The 19,686-nt window shown below is 42.7% G+C and overlaps 1 protein-coding gene across 14 annotated transcripts in view; it reads left to right on the top strand.

The window, feature by feature from the left end:
- Positions 1–19,686, top strand: part of NFIB (nuclear factor I B) — a 308,859-nt gene that overhangs the window by 253,061 nt on the left and 36,112 nt on the right. For all 14 annotated transcript variants that reach the window (XM_077249235.1, XM_077249226.1, XM_077249228.1 and 11 more), the window contains 2 exons: positions 5,605–5,743; positions 13,203–13,285. In XM_077249235.1, the coding sequence (XP_077105350.1) occupies positions 5,605–5,743; positions 13,203–13,285 (222 nt within the window). The remainder of the gene's footprint in view (positions 1–5,604; positions 5,744–13,202; positions 13,286–19,686) is intronic.

The following is a 19,686-nucleotide window of genomic DNA, read 5'->3' as shown; positions in this document are numbered from 1 at the left end:
TGTATAAAATTTATGTAATGTGATTTTCTGGATTTTATTTTTGATATTCTATCTCTCCATGTTAAAATTAACCTATCCTTAAAATTATAGACTGTTCATGTCTTTGTCTTATTTCCTTCACTGTATTCAAAACTGCTGTCAGGTAGTTTATTAACCCTTCAGATGTGTTTCAGGAATTAATGCATGATGGCCTTACATGAAAGAAAAATGTTATTTTTACAACCTAAATATTGGTAACTTCTGCACTGGCCACTATATGTGGCAGTGTCTAAAGCTGTTATTTGGCTGTGAATTTGCCGTGGCAAACATCAGAACCACACAATCATGATCTCAGGGGGCCGATGGGATTAAAGAGGGTGTCCCCACACTCTGTTAACCATCTACATGCTGTAGTAACTATTGATAGCAGCATCAAAGGGTTCTCATTATTTTGTATTTGAGTTGGTTTTAACTTAGTTGTCTATGTACAGTAGGGCCAATGATTACCGTATGTAGTGTGTGCATGAATATTTTTCTGTGCCTGTCCTAAACTCTGTACAGCCACCCTAAACTTGTCCTGTTTACACCTCAGTAAACATGGTTACACTGTAGCTTGCTCACGGCCATCATTGTGGATGAATTGTTTAGACAGGGGAGTTGTATAGCAATAACACATGGAGGGGGTATGCATTAGAACATGTCCTCACGATGTGAAGAACACTCACTCTTCTTACCATTCCCTGGTCTGCACAAATAAGCGATCCATTCTTGCCTTCTATTAGTTGAATTCACATTTTGCTAATGCAGGCTGACTGACATGAAATAAGATATCACTTGCTAAATTAACTACTATTTCATCCACTGTATACAGGAAAACCTCACCGTGGGGCTTATAATCTAATTCCCTCTAAACTAAGCATGCACAATTTCATGCTGATGTGGGCTGTAATCATTTCCATGCCATGACATCCATAGACATAAAAGATGGATTTAGTTTACCAGATATAGAAAAGTATTTTCAGAATGCACCCTAAATGTGGACAGTCTCATTCGTTCAATGATCAATACGTCTGGGGGACTGCAGGCGCCAACAGCAGGGAGGCAATATGTGCTGGCAGGATGGCAAACCTGGCAAGCTACGTACATGATGTTATAAAGAGGATAGTGCTGCAAAAAGGTCAGAAAGCAAAGCATCTGCTGCAAAGTGAGCCAACAGCTGTAAAACGTCTCCCAGGATCTGATGAGACATGCTGTGCAATGTGGTTTGTTTGGCTTCCAGGCCCAGAGTAATATGTTGTAGCCTTGTGTCAGCACAACAGATTTATGGGCATAGCATGTTAGGAGCTCACCAATCCCAAGTGTTTACTAGCCATTCCAATATTGTGTATGCAAGGTGATATTAAGGCTTTTACAAAAATTACATAAGGAGCTAAAACTGTGCCTATCTTGTATCTAATGTTTCTATACAGTAGTTAGTTTATTTCTTGTTATAAAGAAAACCAGAAAAAGTTAATTGGCCAAAATTAAATAAATTATTTAACCAAAAGCTAAATAAATTAATATACATAAACCACAAATTTTTCCGCAAAAAAAAACACTTCTTCTAAGGAAACGTGGTCTTTTAAGAAAGAAAATAACATGTGTAAGATAATATCATCTGGGCAGAATGTGCGGCCTTCCTATACGGAAATAGCTGCATCTGTGAAAGGGTTTGGTTTAAGAGCAATACAGATGGAAATAAGAGATACCATGCCAGCTTTTACCTAAAATGAACTGTTCTTCCCAAGCCACGCTCCATAATACTCTCATTTAGGTTGTTAGGACAAGCAACTCAGCTGGCTTGTAGTCCCTCCAGTAATTTTGTGGTATAATTACATTACCGCTGCACTGATTATTGAGAAACAGCCATCCAATGGAATATGGAGGAGAAAAATGAGTTTAGAGCTGTAAACCTTATATTGGTGTAAGTCGAGAAACAAAGTGGACAATTTTCTTTTTGTAGGTTAAGTAAAACAGTTGCGTGGTACACCAGTTGTGTGCTCCATGGATTCTGGGTGAGCTAAAATGACATGTAAATGCTTATATACTTCCTTACAGAGATGAATCTCATTTCATCTGTTTAATGCGCACACGCCTTCTAACTTGTGGATATTTACTAGTTGCCGACAGATGCATAGTATCTATTATAGCAATAGCATTGGTAATAATTAGCTTAGTGTCATTCACCAAGATTCTGTCATTTTATGCAAACTTTTCCAACAAATTGGTGTATCCCTTGTTTGCTAATTCAGTTACTTTTTTTGCTGAATAGTCATGGGGGGGGGGGGGGGAAGCACAGCTTAGGTATGAAACGTAGTCCATACAAATGGGAACCACACAGTGCTTAAAGACCACCTGACTCGAGTTGCAACACCCCCTACTAATTTGTTTTCAGAAATATCTCTCCTTGTAGTTTAGTAGCTTCCTGGATTGGTCATCCATGGTAGAGCAGTTTATGCAAACCTGAGATCATTGCTATCTGGAAGTACTGGGGACAATACCTAGTGAATAGATCTGGACATGGATATCACATGAGCATTTTTATATTGCCAAAATTATTACAATTCTAGCAACACATCTTAGATTATCAAAATAATAATACAATTGTAGTTCAAAGTACACAAGTAGTAATGGCATCATATCCAAACATTTTGGAGCAAGGTATATGAAATGGCAATTGTACACCAGTATCACCAGAACATTTTGGAGCCTCAGCCTATTGTACTCATCTCCATGCAATGAGTGGAAAATAGGCCAATCTAATTCCATGATGACATATGTAGCGAAATGTATAGCAAATTTACAGTACACAAGACTTATTAACACATGTTGACGTAAGGCTTTTAAATGGTAGAAGTGCTGTTTGTTGTTCTATGCCAGGTAGAAGGGTCGTTTTGACAATTCATTTGGTAATTGAATTCTGTGTTTCTGATAACTGTAATTTAGCACTTCTCCAGCATCATACGTAAAACAAATGGCAGTGACTCAAGAGTAAGGAAATGTTTGAATTGCTTGACTTGTACGTTGGCAATTTCTCTAGATTTGCAGACAAATTATAGACAGATAACACATGAATTATTTTTAGCATTGAAAAGGGAAAGGTTGCCATGGCCAAAACAATGATTACAGACTTGATTAGCTTCCAAGACAAATGGCGTACCCCAAGGCAGCCCCAAAGCTGTGATCACAACTGGCTCCAAAGCTTGCCAAACTGCCAGATGCCTTTGTTGGAAAGCTTTTTGCTACAGTTCAACACCTGAGTCCGAGCAAAAGTCCGACCGCCATTGCCACATGACAGCAGTCCAGAAGTGGAGAACGCTGTGTCAGTAACTGATAAAGAATCTTTGCACTCCGGCTGTTTTTACTTGTAAAAATATATTCTCAGCCTTCCATAGTTCCTGAAACGTGGCACAAAGCAAAACATATAAACCCCTTTCTGTTTAAAGGAAAGTGACGCCTGATCCCAATAAAGATGTATTTGTTTTCTTTTAGATTCATGTTTTATTGAAATATCCCAGTCCAAATATTAAAGAAATAGCAGAAATAATATTTATCATCACATTATATATTTACACAGACTGAAGATAAACCAAAGCACAGCAGTTCCATCTATCCTGACCTTTTTCCTGACCAGGTAATCTGTGTCAGCACATTAGTGGCAAAAGCATCTAACTGGAGCTGCTTTTCCTTCAAATTGAAGTCTCCTGTTGGACACTATATGCCCATATTGAGTACCCTTGAGTGTAAGATTTGGGAAAAAGCGCTGCCTGCGTACAGACTGTAGGCACAAGGATGCATCTCTTAGACTGCTCTTTGCCTGTTTCACAAACACAATTTCCTTGAAATGTTTGTAGTGATTTTTGTGTGTTTCAATGACTGCATTGTGGGGAAATTCTATGCAGCTCGTTATAGAGACTTTTCTATTGCTTTGTCTTGTGTGACAGCTTCAATAGACACATTAGCAACTGCTGCTGATCTGGCTGACAGTGTGTATGGGTACAACTTTTCCTCTGTTGCTTTCAGGTTTCTGTTTTCCACTTCAATCCCACTTCAATTCATTTGTTATATAACATATTTCATTACACTTTCTATGCCTCTGTGCATCAATTTGAAAGGATTGTAAACTAGTTGTTTTCAGAAGAAGACTATAGCCTTGTTAGTGGGAATGCCGTGAAACAAAACCCTTTTTTTTCCGCAAATTGTTCAAGTTTTTATTTAACCCCTTTACGACGTGCCGTACTAGTGCTGCGCATGTCGTGTCTCCCCCTTTGATGTGGGCTCCGGCGCTGAGCCCACATCAAACTCGCGACCTGTCAGCTGTTTTGATCCACCTGCCGCTATTAACTAGTTAAATGCCGCTGTCAAATGCTGACAGCGACATTTAACTACCGCTTCCGGCCATCGGGCCAGAAATGCGCACATCACCGACCCGCGTCATGTGATTGGGGGTCAGCGATGCGTCCGCATGACAACCTGTGGTCTCCTTGACACCTCTATGGTTGTTGATGCCGGCTTGCTGTGAGCTCCACCCTGTGAGGCTATTGAAGCATGGCAAAAGTAAAAAGAAAATGTTTTAAAAAATATGAAAAAAATAAAAAAATATAAAAGTTTAAATCATCCCCTTTTCGCCCCATTCAAAATAAAACAATAAAAAAAACCCCGTACACATATTTGGTATCGCCGCGTTCAGAATCGCCTGATCTATCAATTAAAAAAGGATTAACCTGATCGCTAAACAGCGTAGTCAGAAAAAATTAAAGCCGGCAGAATTACGGTTTTTTGGTCGCCGTGACATTGCATTAAAATGCAATAACAGGCGATCAAAAGAATGTACCTGCACAAAAGTGGTATCATTAAAAACAGCAGCTTGGCACGCAACCCGAGATCCCCAAAAAAGGAAACGCTACGGGTATCGGAAAATGGCACAATTTTTTTTTTTTTTTTTAAGCAAAGTTTGGAATTTTTTTCACCACTTAGATAAAAAAATAACCTAGATATGTTTGGTGTCTATGAACTCGTAATGACCTGGAGAATCATAATATCAGGTCAGTTTTAGCATTTAGTGAACCTAGCAAAAAAGCCAAACAAAAAACAAGTGTGGGATTACACTTTTTTTACAATTTCACCACACTTGGAATTTTTTTCCTTTTTTCTAGTACCCGACATGGTAGAACCAATGGTGTCTTTCAAAAGTACAACTCGTCCCGCAAAAAATAAGCCCTCATATGGCCATATTGACAGACAAATAAAAAAGTTATGGCTCTGGGAAGGAGTGCAAAAACGAAAAAGGGCTGTGTCTTGAAGGGGTTAAAGATGAGAGCCATGGTGGTCCTACTCACTATAAATGCAAAAAACTAAGCAGCACTTTTAATGTCTCCAAGTAAAACTCTGGAAAAAAATCTCAATTTCTGCTGCAAAGTATGTTGTAAAATTTCTTGATTGCTCTTATTCAGGGATCTTGTATAAAGAACATGCTGTATCCCCTGGAAATAAAATTGTGAAATAAGTGTATAAACATTTACTTTTTATTTATGTTTTAAGCATAGCAAATAAGTGTGCTATTTTAACATTTTTATTTCTCCACAGCCTAACAGCAGTGGGCAAGTTGTAGGAAAGGTGCCTGGCCACTTCACTCCCGTGTTGGCGCCATCCCCTCATCACGGTGCAGTGAGGCCTGTGACACTAACCATGACGGACACAAAGCCCATCACTACATCCACTGAAGGTGATCTAAGTGTAATATTGCAGTTTAATAGAATACTATTGATGTTTTCTTCATGAATTAAAGTGTATGTAAGACTATGTGTTAGGGCTAGCGGAACGCACCGAGTAAATATAGAGGTTTTATTATAATAGATGCGTTCGCAGCCCGGGGTCCACCGTGCAGGAGAACCTGCTGCTAGCAAACGGCGGAACTATATGGCGGTATGAGCTAACCCTGTTACTTCACAGAGTAGCCGAAACTTAAAGCACTGCGCCCTGTTAGACTTCACAGTGGCACAGTCTAACTACTCAACTGAGAGCAGTCAGTGGTCATGCATGCACACAAACTCCTCGCCGGAGGTGCCAGCATTATAGGGGCTTATTTCAGCCAGGTCTCTAAATACATTCACACAAAATCTCCTCGCCAGAGGTGCCAGCATTCTAGGGCTTATTTCACCCGGGTCCCTGAACACAAACTCACATGACCACACTGGCGCAAAGCACATAACATAGAACAATACTAGCGCATGGCCGTGTGGCCATGCGAGCCTTAAATAGTTGCAGCACGTACAGGACCTTCCTAGAAGGACCAATGAGAGGCTGCCACAGAGCGTGAGCACCTACAGGACCTTCCTGAAGGACCAATGGCATTAGCTGCAGTATCTGATCATGTGACCCTCGATCTCCACTGAGAGATCTTACTCTGGGCATGCTCAGATCGAGAAAAGCAAGACTTAGTCCCAGAAGCGTCTGCTCACCGCTGCCCAGCACTGACTTCCATGGCAGAAGCAGGAAAAGCAGCAGTAACTCTTTGTACAGAGTCAGACTGAGCGAGACGCTGGGACCGACGTCTCCGCTGAGCAGGCTCCACTGCGGAAGAAGAAGAATGGGAGACTGCAGCGGAGATGGCCCGAGATTCCCCCTGTGCAGAGGCGGGAACTCGACCCCTAACATTACCCCCCCTCTTAGGGCCCCCCTCCTTGGGCATCGCTATGTTCGAAGGCAGCAATGAGGTGCGGAGCCCGAATGTGCTCAGCAGGCTCCCAGGACCTATCCTCAGGACCGTAACCCTTCCAGTCCACCAAATATAATTTTTTGCCACGAACCACCTTGCACCCCAAAATAGCGTTCACCTCGTAATCGTCCGTAGACGAACCCGATGTCCCGGCAGACGACTCAGAAAACCGGGACATGTATACGGGCTTAAGGAGGGACACATGAAAGGTGTCGGTGATACTTAGGTGTGGAGGAAGGGCTAGACGGTAGACCACAGGATTAACCTGTTCGAGGACCTTCAAGGGACCCAAGTAGCGAGGTGCAAACTTAGTGGACTCAACACGCAGCCTGATGTTACAAGCGGAGAGCCACACTAGTCGCCAGGAGCAAAGTTCGGGGCAGGGCGCCGATGTGCATCGGCGGAGGACCTCATTCTCTCCTTGGAGGCCCGAATGGCATCCTGAGTACGGTCCAAAATGCCTCGTGCCTCCACTGCCCAGTCTGCCACCCTGGAGTCAGCAGAGGACACGGGCATAGGCACAGGAACCCTCGGTTGTTGGCCGTAATTAAGGAGGAAAGGAGTCTGACCGGTGGAGTCGGCTACAGCGTTGTTAAGGGCAAACTCAGCCCACGGTAACAAGGATGCCCAGTCATCCTGCCTGGCAGAAACAAAATGTCGTAAATAAGTAACCAGAGTCTGATTGGCCCTCTCAACCAACCCATTCGTCTCGGGATGATAAGCGGAGGAGAGATTTAACTCAATACTGAGTAGACGACAAAGCTACCTCCAGAATCGAGACGCAAACTGGGGACCCCAGTCACTGACAATCTTGTCCGGCATACCGTGTAAGCGAAAGATATGCTTGATGAACAAGGCTGCCAGAGCCCTGCAGAAGGTAGCCGTGGAAGAGGCACCAAATGAACCATTTTGGGAAAATGGTCGGTGATCACCCAGATAATGGTGCAGTTACGAGACTTGGGTAAGCCCACCACAAAGTCCATCCCGACCATCTCCCAGGGCCTGTCCGCCACCTCTGTCGGCAGAGGGTAAAGCAACCCAGCTGGCCGTTGCCGAGGGGACTTGTTCTTAGCGCAAGAGACACACGCCCGAACATAGTCTGCGACATCACGAGCCATATATGCCACCAGTATGTCCTCGCCAGTAACTCTGATGTCCTTTTTTAACCAAAATGTCCACCCACCCTGGACGAGTGTGCCCAAGAGAGAACCTCCGGTCGCAAACTGGATGGTACAAAAGTCTTGCCCGGAGGCACAGACTAGCGAAACCGGGGCCACAGTCCTCAGGCTCTCAGTGGGGACAATAAGCCGAGGCTCCTCTTCCTCCTCCACAGATGACTCAACGGAGCAAGAGAGAGAAAGAAAATGGAGGGTGAAATGAAACCGGGAGAAGAACAAGGACCATCTGGCCTGGCGAGAATTTAACCGCTGGGCTGTCTGCAGGTACACCAAATTTTTATGATCTCTGAAGACTTGGAAGGGAAAACGAGCTCCCTCCAAGAGATGTCTCCACTCCGAGAAAGCCAACTTCATGGCTAGCAACTCCCTGTCCCCGATGGAATAATTCCTCTCTGCTGGTGTGAAGGTCTTAGAAAAGAAGAAGCAAGGATGCTTCCGACCTTGAGCATCCTTTTGGAAGAGGACTGCTCCAGCACCAACAGATGAGGCATCCACCTCCATGATAAAAGGCTTATCTACATCGGGGCGATGTAGGATGGGAGCGCTAGCGAAGTGTGACTTTATGGAGTTAAAGGCCTTGGAGACCTCTTCAGACCACAATTTGGGATTTGCTCCCTTCTTGGTGAGGGCAACCAAGGGAGCTACCAAAGTTGAGAGGTGTGGAATGAACTGGCGATAGTAATTAATGAACCCATAAAGCGCTGCACCGCTTTAAGAGAATGGGGTTCCTGCCAGTCCATCACAGCCTGTAGTTTGGCAGGATCCATAGCCAATCCCTGGGCGGAGATGATATAGCCTAGGAAAGGTAAGGACTCCTGCTCGAACATACACTTCTCCAACTTGGCATAGAGGGAGTTTGCCCGTAGGAGGTCGAAGACTTTGCAAACATCTCTCTGGTGGGAGTCAATATCTGGAGAGTAGATGAGAATATCATCCAGATAGACTACGACCGAGGTGGAGAGCATATCCCGGAAGATGTCGTTCACAAAGTCTTGGAAAACGGCTGGGGCATTACAGAGCCCGAAGGGCATCACCAGATATTCATAGTGCCCATCCCTGGTGTTAAAAGCCGTTTTCCATTCATCCCCCTCACGGATGCGAATCAGGTTGTAAGCACCCCCCAGATCTAATTTAGTAAATACCCTTGCTCCCCGAAGCCTATCGAAGAGCTCAGGTATCGAGGGCAAAGGATACTTATTCTTAACGGTGATGGCGTTAAGACCCCTGTAATCTATGCATGGACGCAGTTCCCCATTCTTCTTCTGCACGAAGAAGAACCCAGCCCCAGCAGGTGACACTGACTTCCTGATGAACCCTCTTGCCAGATTCTCTTGAATGTTCTGAGACATTGCCTCCGTCTCTGGGAGAGATAACGGATAGACTCGACCCCGGGGAGGCTCAGCACCAGGCAAGAGGTCAATAGGACAGTCATAGGGGCGATGGGGCGGAAGGGTCTCCGCCGCCTTTTTGGAGAACACGTCCGCATAAGACCAATATTGCTTGGGGAGAGATAATAGATCTGCGGGTAGCTCTGTAGTAGCAACCTGAACACACTCCCTCTGACACCTACCCCCACAAGATTCACCCCATCCCAAAATTCTGCCTGAGGACCACTCGATATGAGGAGAGTGGTACCGTAGCGAAGGTATCCCCAACAGGACCTCATCAATTCCCTCAGGAATGACGAGCAGAGATATAATCTCCTGATGGGATGGTGACATGGACAGAGTAAAAGGGATGGTCTGGTGTGTTATCTATGAGGGCAGTGTCGACCCATTCACCACTCGTACTGGTTGAGCTAGCATAACCAGGGATTTTGCGTGACATTGGGCGAAGGCAGAAGACATAAAATTGCCCTCCGCCCCTGAATCCACGCATAGCTCTACCGAGTGGGAGGATGAGCCTATAATAATTGTCCCCTTAAAGGACAATTTGGAGGCAAACGTCGCCGCGTCTAGTGTACCTCCACCTACTACCACTAGACGCTGACGTTTCCTCGACCGCTGGGGACATCTGGTGGCAAGATGACCTGACTGCTGGCAAACATGACAGACCTTGAGTGCACAAGCTGTCCGGGACTTAGATCCCGCTCGTGACACTTCCATGGCCTCATGTGACTCTGGAACCAGGACTGGAGATTCCAGAGGTTTGGCGAAGGTAGGAGCCAGCCAAAACCTCTGCCTACACTGGGCTCGCTCTAACCTCCACTCGTTAAAATGGAGGTCAATACGAGCAGAGACAGTTATTAACTCCTCCAGTGTGGCAGGAATCTCCCTAGTGGCCAGAGCGTCCTTCACGTGATCAGCCAGCCCCCTCAAAAATATGGGGATAAGGGCTTTATCCGACCACTCCAGCTCAGAAGCTAAAGTACGGAAGTGGACGGCAAAATGGCTGTCCAAGGACACACCCTGAGTCAATGCCAGCAGTTGGAGCGCCGTGTCATGGGTGACTCGAGGTCCTAAAAAGACCTGTTTGAGAGTGCTCAGGAGCAGCGGAGCACTCTGCACCACATTATCGCCACGCTCCCACAGCGGCGTAGCCCATTCCAGCGCCCTGTCCAACAAGAGAGACACAATAAATTCCACCTTAGTCCGCTCTGTGGGAAAACGTGAAGCCAGGAGCTCGAGGTGAATAGAGCACTGACTCACGAATCCCCTACAGGATTTGCTGTCTCCAGAAAATTTCCCTGGCAGCGGAAGGCGAGAAAATGTCGGAACAGGGGTGGCAGTGGACAAGGTTGCTGCAGCCACGCTAGCAGCCTGTACAGCAACTGTGGTAACATCCACAGCTGAGGTTGAGCTCGCGAGAGCCGCCAACCTACCCTCCAGCTGCTGGACATACCGCAAGGATTGCTGAATGTCCACCATTTACTAGCCAGACCCTGGCGCTAGTATTATGTTAGGGCTAGCGGAACGCACCGAGTAAACATAGAGGTTTTATTATAATAGATGCGCCCGGGGTCCACCGTGCAGGAGAACCTGCTGCTAGCAAACGGCGGAACTATATGGCGGTATGAGCTAACCCTGTTACTTCACAGAGTAGCCGAAACTCAAAGCACTGCGCTCTGTTAGACTTCACAGTGGCACAGGCTAACTACTCAACTGAGAGCAGTCAGTGGTCATGCATGCACACAAACTCCTCGCCGGAGGTGCCAGCATTCTAGGGGCTTATCTCAGCCAGGTCCTTGAATACATTCACACAAAATCTCCTCGCCGGAGGTGCCAGCATTCTAGGGGCTTATTTCAGCCAAGTCTCTGAACACAAACTCACATGACCACACTGGCGCAAAGCACATAACATAGAACAATACTAGCGCATGGCCGTGCGGCCATGCGAGCCTTAAATAGTTGCAGCACGTACAGGACCTTCCTAGAAGGACCAATGAGAGGCTGCCACAGAGCGTGAGCACCTACAGGACCTTCCTGAAGGACCAATGGCCTTAGCTGCAGTATCTGATCATGTGACCCTCGATCTCCACTGAGAGATCTTACTCTGGGCATGCTCAGAACGAGAAAAGCAGGACTTAGTCCCAGAAGCATCTGCTCGCCGCTGCCCAGCACTGACTTCCATGGCAGAAGCAGGAAAAGCAGCAGTAACTCTTTGTACAGAGTCAGACTGAGCGAGACGCTGGGACCGACGTCTCTGCTGAGCAGAGACTGCGGCAGAAGAAGAATGGGAGACTGCAGCGGAGATGGCCCGAGATTCCCCCCGTGCAGAGGCAGGAACTCGACCCCTAACACTATGTTCACATGATCAGTGTTTGGTCACTATTTGACCTCAGTATTTGTAAGCCAAAGCCAGGAGTAGAATAATCAGAGGAAAAGTATAATAGAAACACGTCACCACTTCTGTATTTATCACCCGCTCCTGGTTTAGGCTTCCAAATACTGATGTAATCTGAACAGCCTAAACTGAATAACATTGGTCTACCAGTGCTACCAGTTTTTTCATGGACAGCATTTGGACCATAAATTGGATCATGTGAACGGAGGCTGAAAGTCCTAATTGTCAGAATGATTATTTATGGTTAGAAGATTAAGCCCTGCTTGTAGAATCCTAGCTTTCTGCAATGTATTTCAGGGTGACCAAATAATGACTTGTTAATAACAGAGCCAAGAGATTAGCTATTCTATTCTAACTGAAGACTGCTGGAGGATAGAAACTTGGTGAAAGGCGTAATAAATAAAAGTATGACAAACAACTGATTACATTGAATTAACGTGATTCCCATATTATTACTTTTTAATAGGCACCTGTAACTCTGTGACTGTGCATAATAAAGTGGTAACAGAACTCTAATAATGTTCGTTCTGGAAATGCATGTTTTTCATAAAATTGTAAAAAGGATGTGAATATTGTTTGTGAAAATGATGGGCATATTTTTTAATAAAAGCATAGATGACTATGTATTCTTACTATTTCTTTGAAATATTTTTTAACAGTATTTAAAAAATTAAACAGCAAGCAGAAGAACTTAAAGTTAAATTACGTCATCTCTTAGATTATTGAGCGTTCAGATGAATTTTTTTATTTTGTTAAACTTGGCAAGTCGTATTTGACACTTTTAGTCCTATACTGTAGTCCATAGCATTCTTAGGAAGCAACTAAAAGATGGCACTTGACAAAGTACAAATCATCATTATGAGCCCAATGTAGACGTTAAAGGGATTATCCCATAAACAACATATGTCCCCTTTCCACAGATGGGTGATAAATGTATGATTGCTAGGAGTCCTCAAGTATCCTATGTTAATGGAGCAATATTGAGCACTGGGGACAACTGTTCCATTTACTATCTAAGGAAGTGATGATAATCTTTCTACTATATACTATTAGAATAAAATTGCCTTTTCTCCAATTATGAGCCACTTCACTCTGAATCTACGGGTAAAATTCTTCTTCAGATGTCTTTTTGCCTGAGAGATGATACTAGTCTGTGGTGAGGTTAGGGGACCAAAGAAGCAGAGAGTCTGAGAAGCACTGCTGCTAGTAAGTGTTGTACTGGATCCACAGCTACAGCGTGCAGTACTTCTGGGTAATTTCCTTCATACTGCTGCTTTCTACATGACAGGAGATAGGGGAGTGGAATCTCTGCACATTGTCTCCATCCTTTCTGAAGCTGAGCTGACAAGAGATAAAGCCTGTAGAGGGACTACTGCTAAAGGTCATATAATCGTCAGGAACAGTGTTATTTCCAATGTTCACAAATAGCCTGTTCTGAAGTCACCTGAAATGACAGTCTCCCTTTCAGTACTATCTTTCATTGTCTCTATTTTCTCTTTTTCTAGCCTACACAGCCTCTGGCACATCACAAGCCAACCGATATGTGGGACTAAGCCCTAGAGATCCAGCCTTCCTACACCAGCAACAGGTGGGCTGCTTATTACATCAGGTGTAATGATACAGAAATGCTTGGTTATAGTGTCATAAAAGCATGCATGCTACCACTCATAATCGCTTGGATTAAAACAAAATCCTGCTGTTCCCTGATCATGACTGGGCATGTCAAATATTAACACATTTAATTAGAAGTGTCCGTGTCACAAAAAAGTGTCCCTTAAGACACGTAGCAAACATACATTATGGAATGCAGTGAGCTTAGCCAAAGGCACAGAGAACTTATGCCATTGTATCTCTATTTTCCCAATAACATACTTCATTTTATATACACTTCAGTCCAATCACAAGACTCTCAAACAGGTTCCTGATATGTCCCACGTTACATCTTATGATACATCTTTTAATGAAAAAAAAATCCACAAGAACTTAGCATGTGAAATGCATGTGACCAAGGTCCTCTACTAGACAAATTACAGTATCACTCATTGCCTTAGTTAGCACTCAAACTGATGATTTTGCATTGAATATATGTTTGTCTTTAGTTGTCACAATGCAAAAGTGATGAAGGTTTTTTTGTGTCAAACCATTTTTGGTGTTAAAATACATTAGCTTTCTTACTTGTCCTGCTAGTAACTACATAGAGTGCTAGTAACTACATAGAGCAATATACAAAGGTTTGTGGTTGTAGGAACAGTTGCAAACTAGGAAAGCACTTTGTGAAATATATTGTGTACATTGAAAGCATAGTATAGAAAGTTTTATATGTATGTGAGGGAACCTAGTTAGCAAAATTCTATCAATCTACAATATACAACTGGTCTAAGCTGTCAGAACATGACAGTGTAGTAGAAACTGTATTACTGCCCATAGCAAGACCCTAAAACGGTATTCCCAAATTATCAATTTATGGAATAACTGATATATGTGGGTCACACCTTTGGGACTGGGATTCCTTTTAGGCTTCCTGATATTTTTCCTCTGGTGGCAGTCTTGACCTCTGGAATTGGCGAGCATTATATTGTACCATTTTTCTTTGATCCATCACAGTGGTACCATCACCAGGAAGCTCTATTTGTTTTTCTCTATTGCAGTATGCTATGAATGAGAGAGCCCCTGCCAAATGCAAAAACACATGTACAGATACCCCTTAATTCACTCTCTGCTTGGATGTGGCAGCTGCCTGACCAGGCAGGCCAGAGGACCCTGGATATCCACATAGGTGTAGGTCCAAGTGGGACAATCATGGATCTCCTGTGAATGTACCTTACATTTCCAAGTAGTGAAAATCCCCTTTAATAACTTTTTCTCTACACACTCAGGCCAAAAAATGTCACACAAGCTGATTCTATAAAAAAAAAAATTCACATTAAGCATTTCACAGTCCATACACGGGGCCACTATGTCCAGATGAATTCTAAAGGTACCTTCACACGAAACGACTTTGTAACGATATCGCTAGCGATCCGTGACGTTGCAGCGTCCTCGCTAGCGATACCGTTTAGTTTGACACGCAGCAGCGATCAGGATCCTGCTGTGATGTCGCTGGTCGCTGAATAAAGTCCAGAACTTTATTTGGTCGTCCGATCGCCGTGTATCGTTGTGTTTGAAAGCAAAAGCAACGATACCAGCGATGTTTTACTCTGGTAACCAGGGTAAACATCGGGTTACCAAGCGCAGGGCCGTGCTTAGTAACCCGATGTTTACCCTGGTTACCAGCGTAAAAGTAAAAAAAACAAACAGTACATACTCACCTGCGCGTCCCCCAGCGTCTGCTTCCTGACACTTACTGAGCGCCGGCCCTAAAGTGAAAGTGAAAGCACAGCGGTGACGTCACCGCTCTGCTGTTAGGGCCGGAGCTCAGTCAGTGTCAGGAAGCAGACGCTGGGGGACGCGCAGGTGAGCATGTACTGTTTGTTTTTTTTACTTTTACGCTGGTAACCAGGGTAAACATCGGGTTACTAAGCGCGGCCCTGCGCTTAGCAACCCGATGTTTACCCTGGTTACCCGGGGACCTCGGCATCATTGGTCGCTGGAGAGCGGTCTGTGTGACAGCTCCCCAGCGATCAAACAGCGATCGGCATCGTTGTCGCTATTGCTGCAGCATCGCTTCGTGTGAAGGTACCTTTAGTCTCCTGACCTGAGCAATCATCTTCATGTATGCCTCTGAGGCTGTTAGTTTTGTCAATGCAGGTAATTGTGGTGACAACACGGACTGTGAATTGGGGCCTTTATAAGGCCTTCCTTATAAAGAGCATTTGGGTAAGCCTTTTTCTTAGACACATATGAAACAGCAGACTGAACAATGTAGCCTTACTTTGATAAATGTGCCCTGTTATTTCAAGGACCTACAAAGTAGATGGTAGTCTAAGGCGATAGATTCATCATTTAGGATGTTTGTTTATTCAGTAGTTAATGCAGTCTATACTGAGAACAGAAATAATTTTAGGTCCTTTCTTCTGACGATTCTTGCAATCCAGCAGTAGCAAACATGATGGGTTGTCTGTGGGTTTGTGGAAGTGTTACTTTCAGTATTCAAGAGCATCTAAGAGGATAAGCAGCCCACTAAAGAGAATGTTCTGCCCACAGTAAAATGGTCCTAAAGTACAATAGTAGCCCTATGTTTCTAACAGACAAGCGTAGGTCTCAATTGTCCAGAACTTTCTTACAATGACAGCAGATAGATTTGCCATGGTCCTTATTAGGAATCTAGCTTAAACTTCAATCTGAATGTGTCTGCGTATTGCTTTATTTCTGTATTTACATCAGCATATTAGGAGTATAATCCTTATTGCCAGACAGCATTTTAGCATAATATTTATGATCTGGTAATATTTTCATCAGAAATTCTATATAGAAAAACTAAATCACATCACAGAATTATACCACTGCCCTAAAAATGTGCTTAGAATTACAAAACATTTCCTCAGAATGAGCTGCAGAGAAGAAATGAGCCATGACCTTCGCAAAGTCTAATTTTCTACAGGATCAATACAGCTATTGGGACTGCGCATAAATCTTGCAGCACTAATATCAATTGCACTTAAGGCGATCATTATTTAAATCAGGACTTTTCTGCCCTCTGTGTAATAGTATCTTCAATAAAGCATTGCAACGGCAATAGTATCGAGGGTGTGCACATTTCCTGGTTTAAGCTTGCACCATTATCACCAAGCCCAGCAAACAACACTGTAATCTAGCACTAATTAAAGCGGTCACCATTGACACATGTAAGGCCTCATAGAGAAGGGCTGTGAGCAGGACACTCCCTTCTATGATACCCACACTTGAAAAGGAGCTGTCTTACTGAAACAACGCATTTTTTATTTTCTTCCTTTTGTGCTAAGAACTGAGTTAGTAACTATCAGCCCGTTTTCCCCAGCCCCGGCTCAGAGTGATTATAAACCACTGCTGCCGGTGATTCTTCACATTAACCTCTTTAGGACTGCTCTGTCGACTGGGCGTAACTGCCGACATCATGCTGATTGACAGCCTCCTCCCCACACTTATGCAGTGGTTAGCTGGCTGTCACTCAGCATGACATCTGCAGTCATGCCCCATTACCCACAATGGAAGGCAAACAGCTGCTCTGTCAACCTGACAGTACCGGAAGCCTCAGAATCACCAGCAGGAGTGGTACGTGACCATTCTGAGCCAGGCACAACAGGCAGGTAGTTAGCGCCTACCTGCCGGTAAGTTCTTAGTCCCTTCAGAAAAAATAACCCCTTTAAAGTTAAGAATATATTAAAATATTATTATAATTTATTTATTTTTCAAATACATGAAATATTATATATAATCTATTTCTACATGAGATAGTTTAAATCAATATTGTATTTTATGTGTTTGACAACCATACTTTGAATCCACCTTTATGTTTTACCATCATTTCTAATGGTCATGTGTAATATTATTAACTGTAACTATTATTTATATTCACAATTAATTTGAATGAATGAATAAATAAAGTCTATATATACTGTTTATATAGTACTGTGCAAGAGTTTCACGCAGATGTGGGGAAATGCTGCAAAGTAAGAATGCTTTCAAAAATAGAAATGTTAATATTTTTTTTTAACAGTTTCCAAAATGCAAAACAAATGAACAAAAGAGAAAACTAAAACAAATCAAGATTTGATGTGACCACCCTTTGCCTATATATGCATGTGTATATATTTAAATTAGTATAAAACTTTTATGTATGTATTAATGAATGAATGCTATTCTGTTAGTCACGAGTTAAAGCGGTTATCGCTACTTTTAATCACTAAAGTGGTTATTGCACAATTTATCTAGATTACACTGATGTAAAGGTATAAAAGCAATCCAATGTAATAACTTTGGTACCTACACACCAGATAAATCTATATTATCATCATATGTTATAATGCTGGAGTTTTTCTTCCCTAAAAAGAAGAGGAATAGAAAAAGAGCAAACAAAACCGGCTTTAATTACTTTGTCAGTGTAAAGCTTGCCCTGTGCGGCACAACTAAAGTGAGATTGATTTACTGTGTCCTCATTCTGCTTTCCAAAGATTTAAGAGATTCCTCTCTGATGGTGGCAGGTTCTAAATGCATTTCATTTAAAACATCCCATGATGAATGAAAGCAAGATCCAAGAGGTACATGAAATGCACACAATCAATCATTTTATATTAGCTTAGAGAAATTCTAAATTAAGCAGAGGATGATTTTTGCAGTGGTAAAGCCTTTTAGACAGCCCACAACCCCTTTTAATACACATTGACCCTTATGGAAGAAGTAGTGTCACAGGTACGTAGGTTCTAAACGTCTTGTCAGATGGGGGGGGGGTTGGAGAGTATTGAAGAGATTTATGTCCCTGGGAAGTGAAAAACATTGTCCAGCATAGTCAACCAACCCTTTTTATATAAAAAAATGAAATAGTCCTGTAAATTAAATTGCCAAAAATGCTAGGAGTGCTAAATAGATTTGGAACGTCCAAGCAACATAATTTGCATTGTGTGTGCAATCTTTCACCAATCATAAAAAGCAAAAGAAAAAAGAGAGCAGAGATATGGAAGAAGTGATGTACAGTAGTATAATAGCTTCTATTTTACCTGTGATATTTCCCCTTATGTGTGACACATTAGATAATTCTGCTGATCCAGCCCGTTTGCATGGCATGTAATGCAGATCCTTGCTCTACAGCTGCTTTTGAAGATGGCCTGTTTTTCTGCTGTATGACTTGTATTTTTTTAATGGCAGAAAATACCATACCTTATAATTGATTGCGGAATGAAAATAAAACAGCAATTCTGTGGTTTATTAGAATTGTTATCTGGAATAATTTTTAGTGTCTTCATTGAGCAGTAAAAATTTCAATGTTATTTCAGCTGGTTGCTTTTAACATTTATGGAAAAGGAGGATAGTGATTAGGTATATTTAGCCCCTTCGCCCCCGAGCCTGTTTTCACCTTCCTGACCAGGCTAAATTTTACAGTTCTGGTCAGTATCACTTTGAGGTAAAAACTCTGGAACACTTTAACACAATCCAGGGTTTCTGAGTTTTCGTGACACATTGTGCTTTATGTTACTTGGAAATCTAGGTCGAAATTTTGTGTTATTATTTGTGAAAATTTGGGAATTTTGGCTAACATTTTGAAAAGTTTTTTAAACTTTAATTTTTTATATCCTTTAACCAGTTAGTAATGCTATGAAAAATAATTTATAAATAACATTTCTCACATGTCAGCTTTGCATCAGCATCATTTTTCAAACATTATTTTTTTTGTTGGGAAGTTAGAAGGGTTAAAAGTATTTCAGCAATTTCTAATTTTTCTAACAAAATTTACAAAACCATTTAAAGTGACCCCATATGTGGTGGACTATTCCTGTTTGGGCACATGGCAGGGCTCGGAAGGGTAGGAGCGCCAATTAAATTCTAGAGCGCAATTTTTACTGGAATAGATTGCAGATGCAATGTCACATTTGAAGAGCCTCTGAAATGCCAAAACAGCAGAAACACAACACAACCCCATTTTGGAAACTATACCTCTTGAGGAATTCATCTAGCATTGTAGTGAGCATTTTTAACCCTCAGGCGATTCACAAAATTGTATAACACCAGGTCACATCAGTGCCTTTGGCCCCAAATTTTCAAAAGGGATATAGTAGAAATGGACCACAAAACATGTTACACAATTTCTTTGGAGTATGTCAATACCTCCTATGTGGTTGAAAACTACTTTTGAGGCACAGTGCAAAGCTCAGAAAGGGAGGATCGTCATATTGTAGTGCACACTTTGCTGGAATGGTTTTAGGGTGCCATGTCACATTGTTAGAGACCCTGAGGTGAATTTACCTGCAGGTGCACTGACAATTTTGACTCTATAGGTGTTTACCAAAAACAAACAGCAGTGAATGTTGCTCAGTGAAATTTGCAAATCTGCCATTGTAGTACCCAGTACATTGTAGT

Source organism: Ranitomeya variabilis, chromosome 1 (genome assembly GCF_051348905.1).
Source record: "Ranitomeya variabilis isolate aRanVar5 chromosome 1, aRanVar5.hap1, whole genome shotgun sequence".
NCBI lineage: Eukaryota > Metazoa > Chordata > Amphibia > Anura > Dendrobatidae > Ranitomeya > Ranitomeya variabilis.
This window is presented reverse-complemented; position numbering and strand designations above follow the sequence as displayed.